This window comes from Mobula hypostoma, chromosome X1 (genome assembly GCF_963921235.1).
Source record: "Mobula hypostoma chromosome X1, sMobHyp1.1, whole genome shotgun sequence".
NCBI lineage: Eukaryota > Metazoa > Chordata > Chondrichthyes > Myliobatiformes > Myliobatidae > Mobula > Mobula hypostoma.
This window is the reverse complement of record NC_086128.1, coordinates 28,712,098-28,736,751: the sequence shown is the minus strand read 5'-3', so window position 1 is coordinate 28,736,751 and position 24,654 is coordinate 28,712,098. Positions and strand designations below refer to the sequence as shown.

At 42.1% G+C, this 24,654-nt stretch overlaps 1 protein-coding gene across 2 annotated transcripts in view; it reads right to left on the bottom strand.

The window, feature by feature from the left end:
- The window catches only part of LOC134340160 (arf-GAP with GTPase, ANK repeat and PH domain-containing protein 1-like), a 185,663-nt gene extending 162,427 nt beyond the window's left edge, over positions 1-23,236 (bottom strand). For both annotated transcript variants that reach the window (XM_063037073.1, XM_063037074.1), the window contains exon 1: positions 22,839-23,236. In XM_063037073.1, the coding sequence (XP_062893143.1) occupies positions 22,839-23,076 (238 nt within the window). In that variant the 5' untranslated portion in view covers positions 23,077-23,236. The remainder of the gene's footprint in view (positions 1-22,838) is intronic.
- Positions 23,237-24,654: the final 1,418 nt, after the last annotated feature.

The window sequence follows — 24,654 nt, the reverse complement described above, 5'->3', positions numbered from 1 at the left end:
TGGTACTGTACTTAAATCCAACTGCTTTTTGTTCATACTTTTGCCCAACTAGCCTAAGATCTCAATACAATACATCGCTTGCTATCTAATGTTTTGAGTACGCTGAAGAGAGCTGGATTATGCACACCTATATTCGCATCATTCTTCTGATGAGCTGCATCAGTGTTTGGTACAGAAACTGCTCTGCAGCAGATAGGAAGGCTCTACAACAGGTAATCAAAACTTCCCAATGCATCACCGGCTCCAGCCTACCCCCATCAAGGACATATTTACAGAAAGGTGCCGGAAAAGGGCAGTAACATCATGAAGGATCCCAACCACCCTGCACATGGATTGTTGTCCAACTCCCATCAGGGAGGAGACTACGTAGCATCCATGCCTGGACCACCAGCCTCAAAAAGTTACTTTCCCCAAGCAGTGAGACTGATCAATATCTCCACCCAGTAACCCACCACCCCCCCCCCCACCACCACCACCACTACTTTATCATTTTCAGTCAATACCTTGTGTACGGACACTCCTGTGCCTAGTGTCACTTTATGAACATACAATCTATGTATACAAGTTATCTTATGCATTTAGCAATGAGGAAGGGTTAATTAGCGATCTTGTCGTGAGAGGCCCCTTGGGTAAGAGTGACCATAATATGGTGGAATTCTTCATTAACATGGAGAGTGACGTAGTTAATTCAGAAACAAAGGTTCTGAACTTAAAGAGGGGTAACTTTGAAGGTATGAGACATGAATTAGCTAAGATAGACTGGCAAATGACACTTCAAGGATTGACGGTGGATATGCAATGGCAGGCATTTAAAGGTTGCATGGATGAACTACAACAATTGTTCATCCCAGTTTGGCAAAAGAATAAATCAAGGAAGGTAGTGCACCCGTGGCTGACAAGAGAAATTAGGGATAGTATCAATTCCAAAGAAGTAGCATACAAATTAGCCAGAGAAAGTGGCTCACCTGAGGACTGGGAGAAATTCAGAGTTCAGCAGAGGAGGACAAAGGGCTTAATTAGGAAGGGGAAAAAAGATTATGAGAGAAAACTGGCAGAGAACATAAAAACGGACTGTAAAAGCTTTTATAGATATGTAAAAAGGAAAAGACTGATAAAGACAAATGTAGGTCCCCTGCAAACAGAAACAGGTGAATTGATTATGGGGAGCAAGGACATGGCAGACCAATTGAATAATTACTTTGGTTCTGTCTTCACTAAGGAGGACATAAATAATCTTCCAGAAATAGTAAGGGACAGAGGGTCCAGTGAGATGGAGGAACTGAGCGAAATACATGTTAGTAGGGAAGTGGTGTTAGGTAAATTGAAGGGATTGAAGGCAGATAAATCCCCAGGGCCAGATGGTCTGCATCCCAGAGTGCTTAAGGAAGTGGCCCAAGAAATAGTGGATGCATTAGTGATAATTTTTCAAAACTCGTTAGATTCTGGACTAGTTCCTGAGGATTGGAGGGTGGCTAATGTAACCCCACTTTTTAAAAAAGGAGGGAGAGAGAAACCGGGGAATTATAGGCCGGTTAGCCTAACGTCGGTGGTGGGGAAACTGCTGGAGTCAGTTATCAAGGATGTGATAACAGCACATTTGGAAAGCGGTGAAATGATCGGACAAAGTCAGCATGGATTTGTGAAAGGAAAATCATGTCTGACGAATCTCATAGAATTTTTTGAGGATGTAACTAGTAGAGTGGATAGGGGAGAACCAGTGGATGTGGTATATTTGGATTTTCAAAAGGCTTTTGACAAGGTCCCACATAGGAGATTAGTGTGCAAACTTAAAGCACACGGTATTGGGGGTAAGGTATTGGTGTGGGTGGAGAATTGGTTAGCAGACAGGAAGCAAAGAGTGGGAATAAACGGGACCTTTTCAGAATGGCAGGCGGTGACTAGTGGGGTACCGCAAGGCTCAGTGCTGGGACCCCAGTTGTTTACAATATATATTAATGACTTGGATGAGGGAATTAAATGCAGCATCTCCAAGTTTGCGGATGACACGAAGCTGGGTGGCAGTGTTAGCAGTGAGGAGGATGCTAAGAGGATGCAGGGTGACTTGGATAGGTTGGGTGAGTGGGCAAATTCATGGCAGATGCAATTTAATGTGGATAAATGTGAAGTTATCCACTTTGGTGGCAAAAATAGGAAAACAGATTATTATCTGAATGGTGGCCGATTAGGAAAAGGGGAGGTGCAACGAGACCTGGGTGTCATTATACACCAGTCATTGAAAGTGGGCATGCAGGTACAGCAGGCGGTGAAAAAGGCGAACGGTATGCTGGCATTTATAGCGAGAGGATTCGAGTACAGGAGCAGGGAGGTACTACTGCAGTTGTACAAGGCCTTGGTGAGACCACACCTGGAGTATTGTGTGCAGTTTTGGTCCCCTAATCTGAGGAAAGACATCTTTGCCATAGAGGGAGTACAAAGAAGGTTCACCAGATTGATTCCTGGGATGGCAGGTCTTTCATATGAAGAAAGACTGGATGAACTGGGCTTGTACTCGTTGGAATTTAGAAGATTGAGGGGGGATCTGATTGAAACGTATAAGATCCTAAAGGGATTGGACAGGCTAGATGCAGGAAGATTGTTCCCGATGTTGGGGAGGTCTAGAACGAGGGGTCAGAGTTTGAGGATAGAGGGGAAGCCTTTTAGGACCGAGGTTAGGAAAAACTTCTTCACACAGAGAGTGGTGAATCTGTGGAATTCTCTGCCACAGCAAACTGTTGAGGCCAGTTCATTAGCTATGTTTAAAAGGAAGTTAGATATGGCCCTTGTGGCTACAGGGGTCAGGGGGTATGGAGGGAAGGCTGGGTTCTGAGTTGGATGATCAGCCATGATCATAATAAATGGCGGTGCAGGCTCGAAGGGCCGAATGGCCTACTCCTGCACCTATTTTCTATGTTTCTATGTTTCTATGTTTATATTTATTGTGATTTTTTTATTGTGGTGTTCTTTATCTTATTGTCTTTTCTGTGCTGCATCGGACCCAGAAAAATAATTATTTCATTCTCCTTTCACTTGTGTACTGGAAATGACATTAAACTATCTTGAATTTGATTCTATCTGTCAATGCTTCTGAAGCATTTTTGGATAATTAGGGGTAAAATGGAGGTATGGAAATGCAAGGAGTTGTGGCCTTTAGATATAAAGTTAATGAATAACGCTCCGTCTTACTGTTTAGCAATTCCCTGCTGATAATACTATTTTTTCTCAAATTATATCAAAGCTTATGGAAGGAAAGCAGCTGCAACATGCTTGAGGTTTGTCCCCATGTTCACTGGCAAAACTGGACAAAATAAAAAGCATCTTCAAGAATACAGTAACACTTAGCAATTACACAAAACCCCTCACAAAAAGAATCATCCCAAGGTGCATTACAAGAGCTGTAATCTAATATTTGATAATGAACCACAATAGAAAAGCTCGAATACACCGGTAGGTTTAAGCATCTTCTTAAAGGAAGAGAGAGTGAAATAGAGAGACTGAGGAAGAGAATTCCAGAGCTCAGTGCCCAGTGCCCAAATCACTGAAGGCAAGGCTGTCAGTGGCACAGAAAACTGGAGATCGTGCAAGAGACCAGATCTGGAAATGTCCAAAGATTGAAGCGACCTATAGATTTGGAAGAGGTTGCAGAAATTTGGGTTAGTGGGTAGAGCAAGATCACAGAGAGACATGAAAATTGAGTCAAATAAGTTATATGCTTTTTTGAAAGTTCATTTCATAGCATGGCCTATCTAGTTCGAAAACCTCATACACAATGAGCCGGATGAGATTTTGTGGAACCCATACACTATTCAAGAATGACCAGCTACCAAAGAAGGGGCTGGAATTTGGAGAAAGTTGGCCTGGCAAAACAGACAGCACATTCTTGTGTTTCAGTTTGCAGAGCTTTGAAATCTACTTTGTACATTTTAAAGAAGGGTTAAAATGTGGATTAAAACAGCCATGCCCTTCACTGACCTAGTCAAGAGACTTGAGCCACTTTAAAGAAATTCGTTCTGTTGGTTGTCATTGTTCTGGTAACCACTTCACACTTATCTAAACCAACAGTCATTCTGATCCTCTATTGTGCAAACTGCTCTCTAGAATTCTTAAATCACAAGAACAAATTTCCTAGCCATTATAGATTTCCCATTAAAGGTATTTGTGCCAACACCTATAACCTTTGTTATTTCTTCCTAGCAGTCTGAAATATATTTTGAAAGTGAGTCACTAAAATTACTTCAGCACCATCACCAGACTAAACGATACATCATATTCAGAGGTCAAGTGCTAACTTTGATCTCCATTGGGAGTATCTAATAATTCTTGCATACAAACTCAAGACTATATTACTTTAAAGCAGAAAACATTCTGCGGTATGAAATGCTAAAACAATTTTACTTTCAGAACCCAAACCTCCAAACTATCCATCAATGCATCAAGGTATAACGGCCTAATTGAGAACCACTAGAGCTTGACAGAACAGAAGGATAACTGGTCCCCTGATCCTTCAGTCACCTGGAGCCTCAAACTTCTCTCTCTCAATTTCATCACTTAGATAGATGTGACCAGGTGAGGTGGGATGGAGTAAAAAGCTGGGAGGTGATAGGTGGAAGAGTTAAAGCGCTGAAGAAGAAGGAATCTAATAGGAGAGGACAGTGGACCATAGAAGAAAGGGAAGAAGGATAAGAACCAAAGTGAGGTGATAGGCAGGTGAGAAGCAGAGAAGGAGTGAGAGGGGAGTCAGAATGGGAAACGGTCAAAGAGAGAAGGGGTGAGGAGGAGTAATTACTGGAAGTTAGAAAAATCATGTTTATTCCCCTCCATAGATGCTGCCTGACTTGCTGAGCTCCTCCAGCATTTTGTGTGTGTTGTTCAACAGTTAGTTGCATCTTGTGGAGAGCAAGATGTTTTTTAGCATCAAATTTATTCTAGGTGTTGAGTCAGCAGAAATGGCAAAGGAACCAATGTCCTTAAAACTAAGTTTGAGCAAGTTTTTAAAAGAAGGATTTGCAGCTTGAAAGCACCTGTCACATCCCTTCCAGGTCCTCCCAAGATTGCCCCCCGACACCAATACTACAACACTCCCGCAGCACTGATTCTCCCAATACTGTGCCCCTCCCAAGAGCATAGCACACCATCAGCACTACCCCTCCTGCAAGAAAAATGGCAAAGATCAAGCTCCCATAACTGGCTATGTAATAATGATCTAATACTAGCAGGGACCCTGAGGTACTGCCCTGTAACTTGTTGAAATAGTGACTACTTCAGAGACCCACCTGGAAAGACCAGCTCTTTCAGTGTTGCATTCCCTGAACAAGCTAGTGGGAGTAGCAAGCATCTCGAGAGGGACGTGGACCCACAGTCACTTGGTTCAGGGTATAGGTTCCACTCACTGTACCACGCTGACATCAGGCTTGATGTAGCTGCGGGGCTCCAATGTACAGATACAAATGGGAAGATGTTTGGGCTTCCTGAGCTCCACTTTCAATCCATCACTGTTGTGTTAAGGCAAGTACAGTAACTGGCAACTATTCAGAGGGACAGTTCTCAGTGTGTGCCAAATCCTGACACCTTGTGGCACAGACTAAGGCACATGAGATCACTGACTATTTCTGTCTGCTCAGCCAGGTATCTGAAACAACACTGGAACCTACATCTTGTGTTTAACTGGTTCCTCTTTATTGAGAGACTGGGGATGGAAGTATTCCAGATGGTTCAGTTACCTGGTTGACTGAAAGCAAAAGACCTTATGTCGCTCTATTCAGTGGAAATGATTATCTCCAATTTTCAAATGCTGGGTATCAGTAGTAGAGCTGACTGCCTCCTGCACTGATCCAATTAAGCACTGTGCTGGACCGTCTGTCCTTGTCTAGGGTTCTAGCAGACGTTGTTTATTGATGAAATCCACCACTGAGATCAGATGGGAAATTCTTGGAATTTTAAAGAATGCTCTGAAGTGATGATTATTGACAGCCGTCACTGCGAGGAATATCAGAAATTGTTTTCAGAGTGTAGCATTTAGCACATCCCTTTACAATGCCAGTAATCATCAATTGGAGTTCAATTCCTGACGCTGCCTCAAAGGAGTTTGTACGACAGTATGGGTTTCCTCCAAATGCTCAGGTTTCCTCCTACATTCCAAAGATGTACGGATTAGGGTTTGTAAGTTGTGGACGTGTTATGCTGGCACCAAAAGCATGGTGACACATACAGACTACCCAGCACAACCCTCACTGATTTGATTTGACACAAACGATACATTTCACTTTATGTTTTGATGTACATGTGACAAATAAAGCTAATCTTTAAGATCTTTAATCTTGAACTGGGAGTGATCTGCAGGTGGAGGCATGGAAGATTGGGAGAGCAGGTAATCCCTAAAATACAAACACGAGGAATTCTGCAGATGCTGTAAATTCAAGCCACACACAAAGTTGCTGGTGAACGCAGCAGGCCAGGCAGCATCTCTAGGAAGAGGTACAGTCGACGTTTTGGGCCGAGACCCTTCGTCAGGACTAACTGTAGGAAGAGCTAGATCTTCAGTTCTTCAGTTCTAGCTTTTCCTTCAGTTAGTCCTGACGAAGGGTCTCGGCCCGAAACGCCGACTGTACCTCTTCCTAGAGATGCTGCCTGGCCTGCTGCGAATCCCTAAGATAAGCAGCTTGAGCCCAAGTGGTTTCAAATGCCCGCACTCCCCAAACTCTGCTAGTCAGTTTCACACTCAAGGTGAGCAGGCAGTAACATACGGTCAGCTGAACTTCCATCAGCGGAGGTGCCAATGGCAAAAACAGGGGCTTCTTGGAGATTTCTCTGTGTAAAATCTGCAGGCAAATTCTTGCTCTTCCTGGCACTACAAGGAAAATTAACATTCTTGAAAATGCTGCCATCTAGCCCTGATAGGTAACTCAGAATGACTTCTCCATTCAGGTCAGAGTTAAAATTGCATTAAGGACTTGATTACAGATGGTTCAGTAACCTGGCTGACCGAAAACAAAAGACCTTATATCCCTCTGTTCTGTGAAGATGATTCTTGGCAACATTTGGATGCCTAGTATAAGCGCTGGTTGCAGATTTGAAGAAGGATGCTGTCAGCTTCAGGTCATACTTTTGCTGCCGGCTAAAAGGTTTGTTAAAATCAGGATCAGTGTGAAACTGGTGGGTGGTGCTAAAATCATCAATTGGAAGCTGTTGTGACCCTAATTCATTTAGCCCAGGAAAGTGCCCAGCTCAGTCCGAGCTCCCTCACACAAACCCTGCAGATACTACAAGCATCCTTGAGCTTGGGAAAAGACAAATATACGGAAAGATTTGCAGCCAACCAGTCCAATGAAATCTGCTACAAGGAAGCTAACGGCAAAATAGTATCAGGCTCATTCCAATGCCTCTCAGAGTCAAATTGCCAGATTTTGTTTGAGCTAATGTTTCTCATAGATGGATGACAGCTTGCATTTAAATATTAAATAATACCAATCGGAAAAGTGTTGGCTTCCTTGTCTAAGCATGCACAGGAAGAACAAGCCTTTAAGGAGAAGTAACTAAATTTAGGGATCACCACAAGGCTAGAATTGAAAGAATGAAGAGGAAATTACAGACAGGGAAGGGCAAGACCCTTGGGGGATTGAACACATTGGTTAGAATTTTAAAATTAACTAGGAATCAGTGCAAGCCATCAAAGACAAAAGTGATGAGTGAACAGAATTTATTAAGAGTTAGGACTTCAAGTAAGTGGAGAGTAGAACAAAGGGCACTATTACCAAACACTACTGAAAGCATGGTCACCCAGAAGACCCTGGTTGAAATAAACTAGTCCTGTTGGTTAACACTACTATGTTCAAGGGCCTGGCTGCATACAGGAAAATGCTTGCTGTAATAAGCAGGTGTAGGCTACATCGCAGTGAAAATGGCTGATAACAAACATTTTACAAAGTTCACTACTTATAATCTATAAACTATCAAGATCTTTCTTCAACATTTATCTCAGTGATCTTTTCACATCACCACATGAATGATTCAACTAGTACCAAGCACACTGCTGGAAGCCTTCCAAGTGGGCAGGTTGCCTGTCAGAGTCTACTTAACCATGGCTGGAAGTGGGACCATGTCTAAACCACAGTAGCAGCTAATACAGACTGGCTAACTCAGTTCACAACAGAAATGGGACCCAGGCCCTCACTGCTCTGTACGACAGCCGCTTTCTACTTCCTGCATCCTGAGAAGCCTTATTATGAGACTTGTAATGTCAGAAAGTTTTGTCTGAGAACTTCTCTGGAGTGATCCCCAAGCCTTGGTACTTCACAACAGTTACCAGGGTTCTTGGTCTTCAATGTCTGAGGCATTTCTTATATCCCAAGGCAGTAAATGGGATCGTTTTGATCCAGCCGCAGCCACCACACTGAGGACCTCAAATGCCAAGGGAGGAGGATTGAAGAAGATATAAAATGTTGTGCTTAATTGTGTATATTTAACATCTTTTGCATGTTTCCTTTACACTTAAATTAATATTCCTGTTAAATTAATACCCAAGGAACATTTACTTGCAACTTGCCTTTTTTCTTAGCACAAAACAGAAAATACTATAGCTTCAATGGAACCGAACACACAGAAGTACAACTAGTGGCTGATACTCCCCCTCATACAAGGACTAATGAACTAAAGGAAGGAACTCCATATTTCTAGTTTCCCTAAATGACATACAAGGAGACAATTCACCCCACTGTCTATGCTAGCTATGGGGCGCCACAGTAGCGTAGCTGCTAATGCGATGCTATTACAGTTCAGGCCATCAGAGTTCGGAGTTCAATTATGGTGCTGTCTGTAAGAAGTTCGGAAGTCCTCCCCGTGCGATGCATGGGTTCCCTCTGGGTGCTCTGGTTTCCTTCCAGTCCAAAGACGTACCGGTTGGTAGGTTAATTGGTCATTGTAAATTGTCCCATGATTAGTCTAGGATTGAATCGGTGAGTTGCTGGCAGTGCGGCTCAAAGGGCCAGAAGGGCCTGTTCTTTATTCCACATTGTATCTCTAAATAAATAAAATAGAGTAATCCCATTCCTATATTTAATTTTTCCCTGTAACCCATTCTCGTCACAGGAAGAAGATGAAAAGCTTTATGACATGATGTCAAGACAACAACCTTTCCCTCCATGTCAACTAAAACAAAAGAGCTGATCATTAACTTCAGAAAGGTGGGCAGTGTGCATGCTCCAGATTACATCAATGGTTTTGAGGCTGACAGGGTTGAGAGCTTCACTTCCTGGGTGTAAACATCACTAATAGCCTGTTCTTCTCCAACTACATTTAAGTCATGGCCAAGAAAACTCACCAACACCTCTACTTCCTCAGGAGGCTAAGGAAACTTGTCATGTCCCTGTCGACTCTTACCAATTTTTATTGATGCACCACAGAAAGTATTCTGTCTTCTCCCCCCTCCCCATACCACCAGGCTCAAGGACAGCTTCTATCCCACTGTTAACACACTCTTCACGATTCAAGATTCTTTAATGTCATTTCCAGTACGCAAGCATAAAGGAGAATGAAATGATTGTTACTCCGGATCCAATATAGCACAAAAAAAACAGTAAGACAAAGAACACAATAATAAAAAAATACAATAAATATAAATGCATAAGATAGCTTATAAACATAGATAGATTGTATGTCCATAAAGTGATGCTGGCACAGGAGAGTCTAAACCAAAGGTGGCTGATAAAGTAGGAGGTGGAGGGTATGGAGATATTGATCAGTCTTGCCACTGGTTTTGAGTCTGGTAGTCCTGGCGTGGATGCTACATAATCTCCTCCCTGATGAGAATGGGACAAACAGATGTACCTTTGTAAGATGGACTCGACCTCAAAATCTACCTCATTATGACCTTGCACTTTATCGTTTACCTGCACTGCAATCTTTCAGTACCTTTTACATTTTATTCTGCATTGTTATTGTTTTTCCTTATTCTAGCTCTGTGCACTGTGTAATGCTTTGATCTGTAGTAGGCGTACAGTAGAACAGTAGGCATGACAAGCTCTTCACTGTATCTTGGTACATGTGACAATAATAAACCAATACATTCCCATCAACTCCCGTTGGCCAGAACCTACCATCCATCTCTATGCTATATTCCAATATTTACCTCCTTGTAATTAAACTACCAGCATGCATGTTGCTGGAAGGTGGGAGGAAACTGAAGAACCCATGCTGTCACAGGGAGAATGTGCAAATGCCACACATATAAGTCTAAAGGTCAGGACTGAACCTGGATCACTGGTGCTGTTAAGCAGCAATTCTACTGGCTCCTCACACCAAGTTATGGATTTGAACATAATGGCAAGATTTATCATGAGGGAATGTAGAGGTCAACAGTTTCACGGGGGGGGGGGTAGGTGGTGGTTGAAACTATGGCTTCAAATGGAAGTAAGCACTATTCATATTTGATGCTAAGTTATGAAAAGGTGCAAAAGAATTTGAGTTACAGGTGGAGCCTAGGACCTGGGAGATCTATAGATCAGCTAAAATGCAAAAAAGCCATGATTTTTTCCTGCAATGTGGTGAACATGCACCATTACAGGTGGCATCAATTCTCATTGCTATTTTTGTTGAGAAAGCATCAATTCATCTCTCACCAGCTGCCTCCTGATTTCCGTTTAGTAAATAAAGAATAAGCTAACCAAGTAACAGGAGGTTTTTTGAGGGTTTAATGTCTGTTTATGTTGACTTAAATGATGGACATTTATGCTTTCATGCTGACTTCCTCCTTCAGTTTAGACAACACGTGATAGATGATCAATGTGAGAAGGAGAAAAAATCAGCACCTTTCATAACACAGTATTACAAGTGTACTAGAAGCAAAAACAACCTTGTGGTTCCGTGACTGCCCAGACTAATTACATGTCTTCAGATCCCAGCACAGTAGCTGAGGAACTTAAACTGAGTTGATAAACTAAATCTAGAAAAGAAGCTTGTACCCGTTATGGCAACTACTAAACTATTAGATCATCATTAAATGGCACTGGTTCAGTAATACCCTTCACGGTCTGGCCTACATGCATCTCCGCAGCCATGTGGTTGATAATTAACAGTCAAGCAATTCAAAGGCAAACCAAAACTGGCAATAAATGCTGTCTTTGCCAGCAACAAACACATGCTGTAAATGAATTTTAAAAGATACATAGATAAAATGTTACTTTCCTAGAACAGTGCCCAGGGAGTGGATTGCAGTATCTAAACTGGTGTCACTGTGCCAGAGGGAATCTACAAAGCACCTGTGGAGGGAGATTAGAAAAAGGCAAATACCAACATTTTCCTGCATCTCTCTGTTAACAAATACAATCTGCTGAAAGGGCTGACACCACTAGACCCAGTGAAGCAGGGTCCTCACAAGGGTCACTGATAAAAACCCCAGAAAACAAGGAGGAGAGATTTGTGGAAAGGACACACACATAAAACCCCAGTACTACTGGAGCAGGCTCAGCCCTGATACTATTTTACTTACCAATATCCTCAAAAAGGAAATAAAAGATGTACAAAATATGCACCAGTTCACATGCAGTTGTTGGTGACAAAGGTCAGACTGAGAGAAGAAAAAAAATTAATCAGAGAAAGTAATGGCAGATGAGGGCATTCATCTATTGTGTTTGTGTTGGCTGAAGAAAAGTCATTTGAGCTAAACGAAATATCAACTTCACAGCCCTCAGCCATGTGTAATTAGTGCTTGTGTCAAGAAAGGGGAAGACAGGGGAGGGAGGGAGAGGTAAAGGGAGAGGGTGATGAACCTGAGTGGGTGTGGGGGAGGGGGAGAGAGACAGGTGTGGAGGGAGGATGGAGGGATGTGGAAGGGGGGGAAGGAGGGGTGTGGGGGAGAAAAGGGTAGGCGTGGGGGGAGAGAAGGGGTGTGTGGGGAGGGAAGGGTGTTGGGGAGAGCGAGGGAAGGAGGGGTGTGGAGGGGAAGGAGGGGTGTGGGGGACAGAAGGGCGTGGGGGAGAGAAGGGCTTGGGGAAAAATTGGGCATGGGGAGGGAAGGGTGTGGGGGAGAGAAGCGCGTGGGGAGAAATTGGGCGTGGGGTGGGAAGGATGTGGGGGGAGAGAAGGTTGCGGGGAAAGGAAAGGCGTGGGGGAGAGGGGGTTGTGTGTGGAGAGGGGGTGGTGTGGGTAGAGGGGGGCATGGAGGGAGAGCGGGAGCTTTGGGGGAAAAGAGGGTTGAGGGGGAAGAGAGGGTTCTGGGGAGAGAGGGTTGAGGGGGAGAGAGAAGGGTGTGGGGGAGAGAGAGGTGCAGGGGAAGAGAGGTGGTGGGGGACAGAGGGGAGTGGGGTGAGGGGGTGTGAGAGGAAGATGAGGGGTTGGTAGGGTGTGAGGGTAACAGAATGAGGGGAGTGATGAAAAGGTGGGTGTGAGGGGGAGTCTAACGGACAGGGGGTGAGGCGGTGTGAGGGAGGGAGGTGGTGTGAGCTCTCCAAAGTCAGGATAGAATGTGTCAGAGTATGCCATCCACTGAAACACAGCTAGCAATGAGAACAGCAGGGTGCAGATTACCAGTACTCTGGAGTTGCTACATGTTGGAACTGGCACTATCAATGAAGAAAATATAGGCAAGGAGACATAAGCTGGTGACAAAATCAAACCCTGGCAATGACATTCAGGACTACGACTGAAGGCTGTCGCCAGCTGACATATCAAAAAGTTACAGGCCGCCTTCTCCAGATCTGCACATATTTCTTGCAATAGTTATATGCAGTGATATTATGACAACATCTCTCATTTTTCAAGTAGTCATAGTCCATAAAGTAGTGAAAGTTTTTTAAATTAAAAAGTTGCACTAAAAGTTATCTGTGTTTGTTGAAGAAGATTGGTCTGTTTGTAAAATTTTTGGCTTTTAGGAATGGTCTTTTATTCAAGGACAAGATCCTGCTAATAAAGGTTTTTAGTTTCTATTTAAATATGAGGAAATACACAACATCCCCCCCAAAAAAATATTAGAGTCATCCGGTGACATGACCTTGATTATAGTACAGGTAGGCTTGTGCATTTGGGAGGTTAAATAAGGCAAGAGAATGCACAATGGAGAGGATTTTCAGAAATGAGCATGAGTGGGAGTTTGAAGTTAGTATCGATAGATTGCTGAGGCCTACTAGACAACTAGGTAAAGACATAGTATAATTGCTTTTACTGCTCAAGCCAAATGCCAAACTAGGGTGATCACATTCATGCAAAGTAGAATAATGTGTGAAGCTGCAGTAAGCTGCCCACTGCCATGTAAAGCAGCTTGCACGGAGGCACTGGCTGAGGAAGGGAGACTTTGGCCAAATCCCAGTTGCAAATATTGGTCATAGAGCAATACAGCAAAGATATAGGCCCTTCGGCCCAACAAGTCCATGCGGATCATGCTGGTGGAGAAAGGGAAGAGCAAGGATACATTGGCTTTGGATGGAGTGGAGTGTGGATTTACCATAATGACACATGTATACATGTGTACAAGGAGAAATTACAAAGGACAGGCTTTTATTCTCTGGAATTTAAGTTAGATGACAATTTGAATTAGGTTTTCAATTGATTAAAGCAAACAGATAGGGTGGATGAGAGGAACTATTTACCCACTAGGTCGGAAAGTCTGCAGGAAGAGTCTAAAACTGAGAGCCAGCATTCTGGGAGTGAAGTTAGTGCAACACCTGAATGTATAGAAATTTGTAAATCCCTCCCACAAATGGCAATTGATGCCAAGTCAATTGTTACTTTTAAATCTGACATTAGTTATCAAAAGCTCATCAACAATGCTGAGGGATATGAGGGAAAGAAGGTATATAGAATTAGAACACATATCAGCTATGGTCACTAAATAAGCTTGGGGTGGCTAAATTACTTCATTTTGTTCACATAAGAATGAATGGGACTGATAGGGAATCCTTTTAGGAATAGACATGAATGCAGTTGAAAGTTCAGTGATACACATTCCACAACTTAGTTGAAGTAACTAAACCTATTGCCCTCAACAAACTATCACCAGGGTTATTCAAAAAACCCCAGGACAGATGGACGAGATAAATCAGATTTTCCCCTAATGTCTGAAAAAACAGTTATTGGAGGTACAGTACTGTGCAAAAGTCTTAGGCACATGTAAAATAATCCATAAAGCAAGAAGTTTTCAAGAATAATGAATGGAAAAGTTTTTAAATATCAAAAAATCATAATAAACAGCAGTAAATAGTAAAAAACTGAATTAAATCAATATTTGGTATGACTGCCTTTTGCCTTTAAAACTGCATCAATTCTCTTAAGTATACTGGTATGCAATTTATAAGATTGGCTGGTAGGTTGTTGCAAGCATCATGGAGGACTTGCCACTGTTCTACAGATTTTGGTTGCCTTGCTTGCTTCTGTCTCTCCAGGTAATCCCAGACAATCTTGATGATGTTGTGATCAAGGCTCTGTGGAAGCCACAGCATCTGAAACCATACAGAAAATCTAAGGCCAAGACTTTGGCATAGCACTGTACATTCAGGCACAAGTTTATATCGCAGTCCTCAGCATCATGACCAGAACACCCAGTCTGGCCATTTTCTACCAGCAGCCATTACAGATTCCCTTGGATACAACGAGACATGCAAAAGGGAAGCGGGAAGAGGGGGGGGAAGCTCTTCATTGTTATTAATCGCATCTCAATGTAGGCATAAAGTAAGCATGTATTAATTGGGAAACTAATAAAGGGGGAAAGGAACAAAAGAATATGCTGAGTTCCTCCAGTATTTTATGTGTTAAAAGGATATGCTGATAGGGTGAGATGACGAAGGGAAATAGAAGCCTTGCATTCAGCATAAATGCTGACATCAATGTGCTGTCAATGAAGGTTTGTATTGTTCAATTTATGCAATCTAATGCACACCTGCATTGGTGTCTGCATAGCTCTGCCCGAGATCGTATTGCCCATATGATGCTGTTCATCATTCAATAGTGTATGTGATGGATAAACATTACAGGAATACTCGTCTGCTTACCTCACAAGAGACAAGAGGAGACAGTATTAGAGGTTCAGTAATGGAAACCTTTAGGCAATGGATGCAGATTCTGCTTCCATAGACAGTAAGCCAGATTTTGAATTACAACAATAAATACTCAAGAGACTTAACTGGTAATGCACTAGAAAAACATAAATGTGAAGATGTCAAATGATAAGCTGTTAGCAATGAGGGGGGGGGAATGTCAGCATTTTCCTAACACAGTCAACACCTGACTTTCCCCAGCATTTCATTAGCTTATTAAGTCCAAGCATTACCATTACTTCTGCTAAATAAACAGGATGTGAAATGAGTGCTGCGATGAGGTACTTTCAGAATATGATCTCTCTCTTATGCACTTCAACATCCGCCGATATATACAGCAGATGTCTTACCTGTTGTAAGGTTGCTGAGTGAAGGCCAGGAAGTGGGTTTGCACATTTCTGATTGGGTTTGCACATTTCTGATTGTACACAAGCCCAATATTCCTCTTTAAAAACACAGAATTGTTGATTTGAACTCCTTGCACAAAATGCCAATGCTTATGAATTTATAAACACTACTTTGTGTGCACCTTCTGACTAGAACAAACTAGGGCAGAGATAAAAGTCATCTTGAGAGTCTGGTGGGGGGAGGGGCAACACATAAACATAAAGATAACACAGACAGGGAGAGAGCAGCAAAATGAGATAGATATTTCCATAAGCAAAAGCAAATGGAAGCCTATTTTAATACTCATTCTTGTAGCCATCCAATGGACAGCAGAAATGGAAACCTCTACCTTCCACTCTTATTGGCCATCCTTGTAAGGGACAACTGGTAATGGATTGCACTAATCAATGGAAGTCCAGTCACATAGAACATAGAATAGTACAGCACAGTACAGGCCCTTCGGCCCACATTGTTGTGCCGACCCTCAAACCCTGCCTCCCATATAACCCCCCCCCGCCCTAAATTCCTCTATATACCTGTCTAGTAGTCTCTTAAATTTCACTAGTATATCTGCCTCCACCACTGACTCAGGCAGTGCATTCCACGCACCAACCACTCTCTGAGTAAAAAACCTTCCTCTAATATCCCTCTTGAACTTCCCACCCCTTACCTTAAAGCCATGTCCCCTTGTATTGAGCAGTGGTGCCCTGGGGAAGAGGCGCTGGCTGTCCACTCTATCTATTCCTCTTAATATCTTGTACACCTCTATCATGTCTCCTCTCATCCTCCTTCTCTCCAAAGAGTAAAGCTCTAGCTCCCTTAATCTCTGATCATAATCCATATTCTCTAAACCAGGCAGCATCCTGGTAAATCTCCTCTGTAACCTTTCCAATGCTTCCACATCCTTCCTATAGTGAGGCGACCAGAACTGGACACAGTACTCCAAGTGTGGCCTAACCAGAGTTTTATAGAGCTGCATCATTACCTTGCGACTCTTAAACTCTATCCCTCGACTTATGAAAGCTAACACCCCATAAGCTTTCTTAACTACCCTATCAACCTGTGAGGCAACTTTCAGGGATCTGTGGACATGTACCCCGAGATCCCTCTGCTCCTCCGCACTTCCAAGTCTCCTGCCATTTACTTTGTACTCTGCCTTGGAGTTTGTCCTTCCAAAGTGTACCACCTCACACTTCTCCGGGTTGAACTCCGTCTGCCACTTCTGCATCCTATCAATGTCTCTCTGCAATCTTTGACAATCCTCTACACTATCTACAACACCACCAACCTTTGTGTCATCTGCAAACTTGCCAACCCACCCTTCTACCCCCACATCCAGGTCATTAATAAAAATCACGAAAAGTAGAGGTCCCAGAACAGATCCTTGTGGGACACCACTAGTCACAACCCTCTACTCCGAATGTACTCCCTCCACCACCACCCTCTGCTTTCTGCAGGCAAGCCAATTCTGAATCCACCTGGCCAAACTTCCCTGGATCCCATGCCTTCTAACTTTCTGAATAAGCCTACCGTGTGGAACCTTGTCAAATGCCTTACTAAAATCCATATAGATCACATCCACTGCACTACCCTCATCTATATGGCTGGTCATCTCCTCAAAGAACTCTCTCAGGCTTGTTAGACACGATCTGCCCTTCACAAAGCCAAAGTCACATTTCAACATTATACCCAATTCCTCCTATGTTTACATTACGTCAGGGTAACTTTAGGTTTTTGATAAGATTTTTAAATAACCCTATTCTTTCCGGTTTAGTAGATGAATATATATCTAATGTAGTTAACATCCTACAGTGACTAAAACATTCCTAGCTTGATTCATGATCTGTGCTTGGTTAGTTAATCTTAACAGATGGCAGCTCGAGTGAAACATTAAAGTTTGTTTCTATGAGCAAACAGAGAGTGAGGGATGGGGGAAAAGAGTTGAAGGTAAAGATTTCTATTTCTGCTAACCATTGCCTCATGTTTAGATGTCTGCATGAAGAAACTTTAAAAAGAAAGGCTTGCATTTGTGCAGTAACTTTCTATCGTGCTTTCACATGAAGGGTGGTCAATGTTGCAATGCAGGAAATGCAGCAGCCAATTTGTGTAGAGCAAGCTCCGACAACAGCAATGTGATAACAACTCATGTTGGTTGAGTAATAAATGATGGCATTGACATAAACATTGGGGATAACTCCTATTTCCAAATGGATATCATTGGGACCTTTCATGTCCATTTGAGAAAGCAAATGGAGCTTCAGTTCAACATTTCATTCAAAGAAAGCAACTCTGACAGTGTAGCACTCCCACAAATGGCACACAAAAATTCATCTAAAACTTTCTGCTCAAGTCTTTGGGAGTGGGACTTGAACTCACAAACTTTCAAATTCAAGGTAACTGTGCTGTCTACTGAGGCAGGAAGGCATTATGGAAAAGAGTTTTATTCTCTACAATATTTGTGCTAAATTGTAAGCACCAGTGTTAATAATAGGGTTCCAATGTTCAATACCCAGGCGTACATTAGAATGTAGTCTGTAGGGTGTGATATTAGCAAAAGTAAGAATAGATAAGAGCAAAGTATTAGAAAGTGATAATAAAGAGCAAGTCTTCATCCCATTCCCCTCCACAAATATTTTGGAATTGTCCTTTCCTTCTCTAAAAAATAGTAATTACACAGAATTAGTGAACACAGAAAAAGAAAATCTTAAGTATGTAAGTAATATTATCACCAACTAAGTACAAGCTACAAATTACTCAGCAAAACACAGTGATGAGGTACTATTCACCATTGCATGTATATACAGCCACCCTAGTTTTAACCAGTGCCAGCCTTAGACAAGAATACAAGATACTGATTAAATATTTACAGAAGGCGGCTTTCCCAAGGATCATTTAATTCAAATCTTGTAACGAAAACTGGCAAATGCTTCCACATTCTTAGTAATAAACAGAGAAGAAATTATAATGTTCCGTTTGTGGAAAAAATATTTTACCAATCTCCCTTCTGTTTAAAACCATCTTTCAAAAAAAATGCCAGTGAACCACAAAACCACCCAGTTTGAAATTCAACCTTTTATTCTGTTTCCTGTCCCCGCCCACCAGCCACATCCGCAGTCTATCATATTTGTAACAATTCACATCTTAACTGTCTCTCTCTTGTTCTGTGCACTTATAAAAGCAATAATTTTATTGAGTTGTACACCAGTTTTTATAGTACGCTTCACTACAGTGGGTGAAAACCACATCCATGATAGCCATGGATCTCAAAATCCAGATTAAGAATTCTTGAGGCCATGGATATAGGAAGGTGAGGGGGGAAGGGAAGACAGCCTCTCCCTCCAAATGAACTGTAAGCACATTAAGGATTTGCACAAACACAAGAAATTCTACAGATGCTGTAAATATTGTGCAATACACACAAAATGCTGGAGAAACTCAGCAGCATTTATGGAAGGGAATCAACAGTTGACATTTCAGGCTGAGGCCCTTCATCAGGACCTCAACATTTTGAGCCGAGACCCTTCATCAGGAAGTTTCTCAAGCATTTAGTATGTATTGCTCAAGTATTTGGACATATGTCTGTAATGTGTATTTGCTTCAAGGACCCCTCTAAAAATCCCGTGTACAGCTTCTGCTTAAGGCATTTGACACTAAGAAACAATGCTTCTTCTACACTCTGATCCCCATTCCCCACCCTCGAACCATTAAAACACAGGCACTGCCATTCCTTTTAAATATTTTGAATGGCTTTTTGCAATGTTTTTGTTATGGTGAATTTTACAGGGCACAGAGCACAGAGACCCATATTTGTACAAAAACTTGGTGAGAGCCTCATTGTTGACTCTGGTCTTGGGCCAAACAAGTCAAGGCATTCATTTGTCACTGCCAAAACCATTGCATAAACCACTGTAAGGATGGCTATTCACTTATTATATATTTCACAATTCTAACTTGCTTGGTGATGAAATTATTGACTTCTTATTTTGGTACAGTGGCAAGGATCCCGGTCACCTTCCAATGCCACTGTACCTGAGCAAGAACCTTGTACCTGGTTTTCTGTATAAAATACCAGTTTGCAGCCAAAGCAATGTCACTACATTACAGCAAGGCTGTGATGGCATTGAGAAGATATAGAGAAAATCTATATGATGTTGTTACTGGGGGTGGAGAATCTTAACTACAAGGAAAGGCAGGTTGACTTGATGTGGCTTGTTTTGATACAAATGAGGCAAAGGAGAAGTTTAATTGATGCATTATGTTACAAGAGCCCTGGACAAGGCAAATGAGTAGAACCTGTTTCCACTGGTGAGATGTCACTAACTAGAGGGCATAGGCTTAAATTAATAGGATAAGTGGTTTGGAGGGAGTTAAGGAAAACATTTCTCCCTCAGAGGGTGATGAGGATCTGGACCCCACTGCCTGAAAGAGTGGTGGAAGCAAAAACCCCTCTCCACATTTAAAAAGGGCTTAAATGTGTACTTGAAGAGCTAGTGGCCAAGAGCTAAGAAATGAGATTATGTTTTGTTAAGTCAAGAAGGATGAAGATGATGGGCTGAAAAGCCTCATCAATACTGCAATTTTCTGTAACTCTAAGGACTGACAGTAGCATGAAGTCCAAGCCCATCCCTGTGCATGTTAAACATGCAAATTTGCATACACCTTCCAAAAGGAATCGGTGCTCATGAAGAAGAATGCTAATGGAGTTCTAGAACCCCATAGAAATGTCATGGACAAGTCTCATGTTGCTAATCAATCTGCCAGGACAGGAAGTAATGCTGAGGCTTTATAAGGCATTTGTCAGACCACACTTGGAGGGTTGTGGGCAGTTTTGTGCCTCTTTTCTAAGAAAGGATGTGCTAGCATTGGAGAGGGTCAAGGGGAGGTTCATAAAAGGGTTAATATATGAGAAGCATTTGATGACTCCAGGCCTGTTTTCGCTGGAGTTCAGAAGAATGAGGGGAGATCTCAAAGGAACCTACCAAATATTGAGAGGCCTATATAGAGTGAGCACGAAGAGAATGTTTCCAATAGTGAGAAAGTCTAGGACTGGAGAGCGCAAGCTCAGAATAGGAGGAGATGACTTTAGAACAGAGATTAAGAGGATTTTTCTTTAGCCTGAGAGGGTGGCAAATCTGCTACAGATGGCTGTGGAGGCCAAATGATTGGGTATAGTTAAAGTGGAGGTTGATAGGTTCATGATTAGTAAAGTCTTCAAAAGTTACAGTGAGAAGGTAGGAGAATTCGATTAAAAGAGAAAATAAATCAGCCATAATTGAATGGTGGAGCAGACTCGACGGGCTGAATGGCCCAATTCCCTTCTGATGTCTTATGGTCTTATGAGAGAGGGTAACTCCCTGTTATAATATTCCACACAGGCATACTGTCATTATTTGCTCTGTGAGGTTTGAAAAGAAAATTCCAACCCATCAATCTAATGCTTTCATGTACTATATATGCTGAAGAATGTTCACAGCTCAGGAGAAAGCTTTAATCAAATATCACTCTGCTTCTTGTTCAGCACAGAAAGTTGGATTGTGCTGATCAAACTGAAGGATGTTAGAGCTGTAGAATGGAGCACAAGAGTTTATTGATCCAGTATCCACACTGTCCCTGTGGCCTTCTGTACTGTGCTGCCATTCAGTTGAGCACTGGCATCCAATGAGAGTGAAAATGCCTCAAAGCCTCCCTCCCCAACTCATTCTATCTAAAACTAAACGGGTTTCAGAGTCTTGTCCATAAAAAAATTATGTTCATTACATAAGAATAAAGAAATATCAAAGAGCACTAACTTTCATTTATATAGCAACTTTAACATCCCAAGGTGCTTCACTAGAGTGTAATCAAACAACATTTGATAGACAGCTGCACAACCAGTTAATACAAACATGGCTGATCTACATTGACCTCAACACTTCTTCTGTGCCAGCTCCCCATTTCAATATCATAAGCTTGATGAGAGAAGTAGATTTTAAGATGGTTGGGTGGGGGGTAGACTTCTAAAGAGAGAGTGGAAGACATATTTAGAGGAGGAAATTCCACATTAGGGTTTAGACTACTGAAGAACAGGCTCCAATAGTGGGGTGGTGTAATGGAAGGATGCTCAAGAGGGGAGACTGCGGAGTTAAGGGGGGGGGCACTGCGAGTCAAGTAATGATTAAAAATAGATTGATGATTATTCTTCACCTTATTGTTCATCAGAACCTTACAATGGGAAAATTAGTGATATTAAAGTAACTATACCTCACAATAAAGGACATTCCTGAACAAAGCACTCTGTCAATGTTAAACTAAATTTGACAGGTACCCCGTTTTATGCGGTTTCTGTTGATGTTATGCTCATAAGGAGGCACAACATTGAGAATTTATCTCTCCCACCCCATGTCAAACCCAGCTTTTCACTGCACCCAGTCATTACTCCACCCAACATTTGCAGAGTTGTTACTTAAGTCAACTTGCTGCATGTTCTTCAATTAATTTCCTTTCTTCATAACTTATTTTCTTCATCTATTACTGCGTTCGGATTTATTTTGCCTGCTTTGTGCGTTTTAAATTTTAACATGAAATTAAACTTTTTAGGACTTCAAGTGAACCCTTCATAAGAAACCTCGTGCAAGTCAGTAACCTCCAAGTTACAGACACCAAATTCAAGGCCCGTTTTCTTCCAACTTCAAAAAAAAAGCAAAACTAGCAACACATAATATTCGATTTTAAATATATGTCAAAACACATAATGTCCTTTTTAATTAAAATCACGGCCAGTAGCGTTTCGATGTGTGGTCAGATTTAAGTAGTACGATGGGGTCAGTAGTAAACATACAAAACATAACACATTCATGTATATGAGCATATGCTGTATATCCTGTATATGATCATATCTCAGCACTCAACAACCAAGCAGACATTCGCCAGAACACATGTAGCGAGTTATGTTATCTTGTTTTTCTTTTTTAACATAGCATCGGGAAACGTCACTATCGCAATTATACTGACGAATAATGCAAAGAAAACTGGCGCCTTTTGGAGACAAATGGCACCTTCCCGACAAACCATTTCTTACACAGACAGAGGGGCTCTTCGCTAAATTACAGCACCGTCTACAGAATACAGGGCAACGTTTAATGGCCAATATAACCTACTGGTTAATAGGATTAAACATGTACCCAAGATTAAATTTACACTTAGTTGATAGAATCTCTTTTCATCGGTGAAGCCTACGGAGATAGCTCGTAATATGAGGGCAAATAAAGGAATTTCAAATAAAGTTTCCAAGTTAACTACGCATTCACGGTATAAGTCGAAACATTTCCCGAAAGGCAGGGCACGTTCCGCTAAATAGGGACCGTTAAAAGTCTGAAAAGGACAATTTCCCTCACAAGACTCGAAGCTGCCGGCATGTTTTCGGAAATAATCTCAAGGGGAGATGCACCTGCTCACCTTCAAGACGCGTAACAAGTTCTTGGAGAGTGTTCCGCAGGGAGGGATCGGCCACGCGATGCAGCAACTTATAGACGTTGTATACATTGGGCTGCACGCTCTCAAACCTCTGGATCTCGCTACGGATGGCCATGGAGTGGGTGAACTGTTTTTGATAACTCATCTTCTCCTGTGCAGTGCTACTCTGTGCGTTGTTTATGTCCCTGCGGGGGCACAGATCCCCCACGTACTGCTTCATCAAAACGCTCCAACACCAAGCCCCCACCAATAAAAATAAATAAAAAGTTTGAATGAGAGTGCCTTTTTAAAAAATCAAAAATAACAAGAATATTCTGCTTGGCTCGCAACTCGTGCGGAGAGCACTTCCGCGACTCACAACCTGTGTCAGTTTCACTACCTGATCCTGACATTCAAAGCACTGACGTCAGGCTGTTGATTAGGTACAAAGTTTTGAAGAGTGCAACAATTCAGCAAACTTCGATTGCCCTCCAATGGTTAGAATCTCGGAACAGAGTCAGTTCTGCATTACCCAAACAGTTCCGTCAAAAAGATACAGCCCCAGAACGCATAAACAGCTTGCACAGTGTCGAAACAGCCGTACGAGAGTGTTTGCGTTTTATTTACCAACCGTGTACAGAAAAATTCTTTCCATTATCTACAATGTTGAATTGCGCGGAGTGTCATGTTACTTACTGTTGCTGCCTGATGTTTACATGTAATTAACGCGTTTGAATTGAAGTAAAAGTCCAAAGCAACAACTGTATTTATATACACGAGAAAGTCTGCAGATGCTGGAAATCCAAAGCAAGCAGAAATTTTATTTGCGCTTCGCAGAAGTGTTACCAAAAGTAATAACACCGAGCCTCAGGTGCAGATATTTGGGCAAATGACCAAAATTTCAGTTTAAAATACAAATCAAAGTTTAATAAACCTCTAATTAGAGAGGCGGAAATATTAAGAGAGAATTCAGAGCTCCAAGCCCAGGAAATTGAAGCCACCAATGACAAAGATTAGAAAGGATGAAGAGGCCTAATGTTGGCAAGATATGGGGGCTGAGGAGGTGACAGAGTGAGGAGGTATCTGAGAACAAAGGGAACTCTTTTAAAGTCACTGGGATAGTAAGATATGAGCACACTATATAGAACATAGAAGATAGAACAGTACAGCACAGGATCAGGCCCTTCAGCCCACAATGTTGTGCTGAACCAGTTAAAAAGTAAATTTCAAAAGAACAAAAACTAATCCTTCCTACGTACACAATACCCATATCCTTCCATCTTCCTCATTTTCATGTGCCTGTCTAAATGTCTCTTAAAATGCCTCTAGTGTATTTGCCTCTACCACCACACCAGGCAGTGCATTCCAGGCATCCACCAGTCTCTGAGTAAAAAACTTATTCTCACATCCCCCTCGAACGTTCCTCCCTCTCATCTTCAATGCGTGTCCTCTGGTATTAGACATTTCTATCCTGGTAAAACGATACTTCCTGTCTACTCTATGTCTCTCATAATCTTATAAACCTCTATCAGATCTCCCCTCAGCCTCCGCTACTCCAAAGAAGACAACCCAAGTTTGTCCAGACTTTCATGATAGTACATGCCCTCTATACCAGACAGCATCCTGGTAAACCTCTTCTGCACCCTCTCCAAAGCCTCAACATCCTTCCTATAGTGGGGCAACCAGAACATGTAATACTCTAGATGTGTCCTAACCAGAGTTCTACAAAGTTGCAATGCAACCTCTTGATTTTTGAACTCAATGCCTTGACTAATAAAAGCAAGCATTCCATAAGCCTTCTTAACCACCCTATCAACCT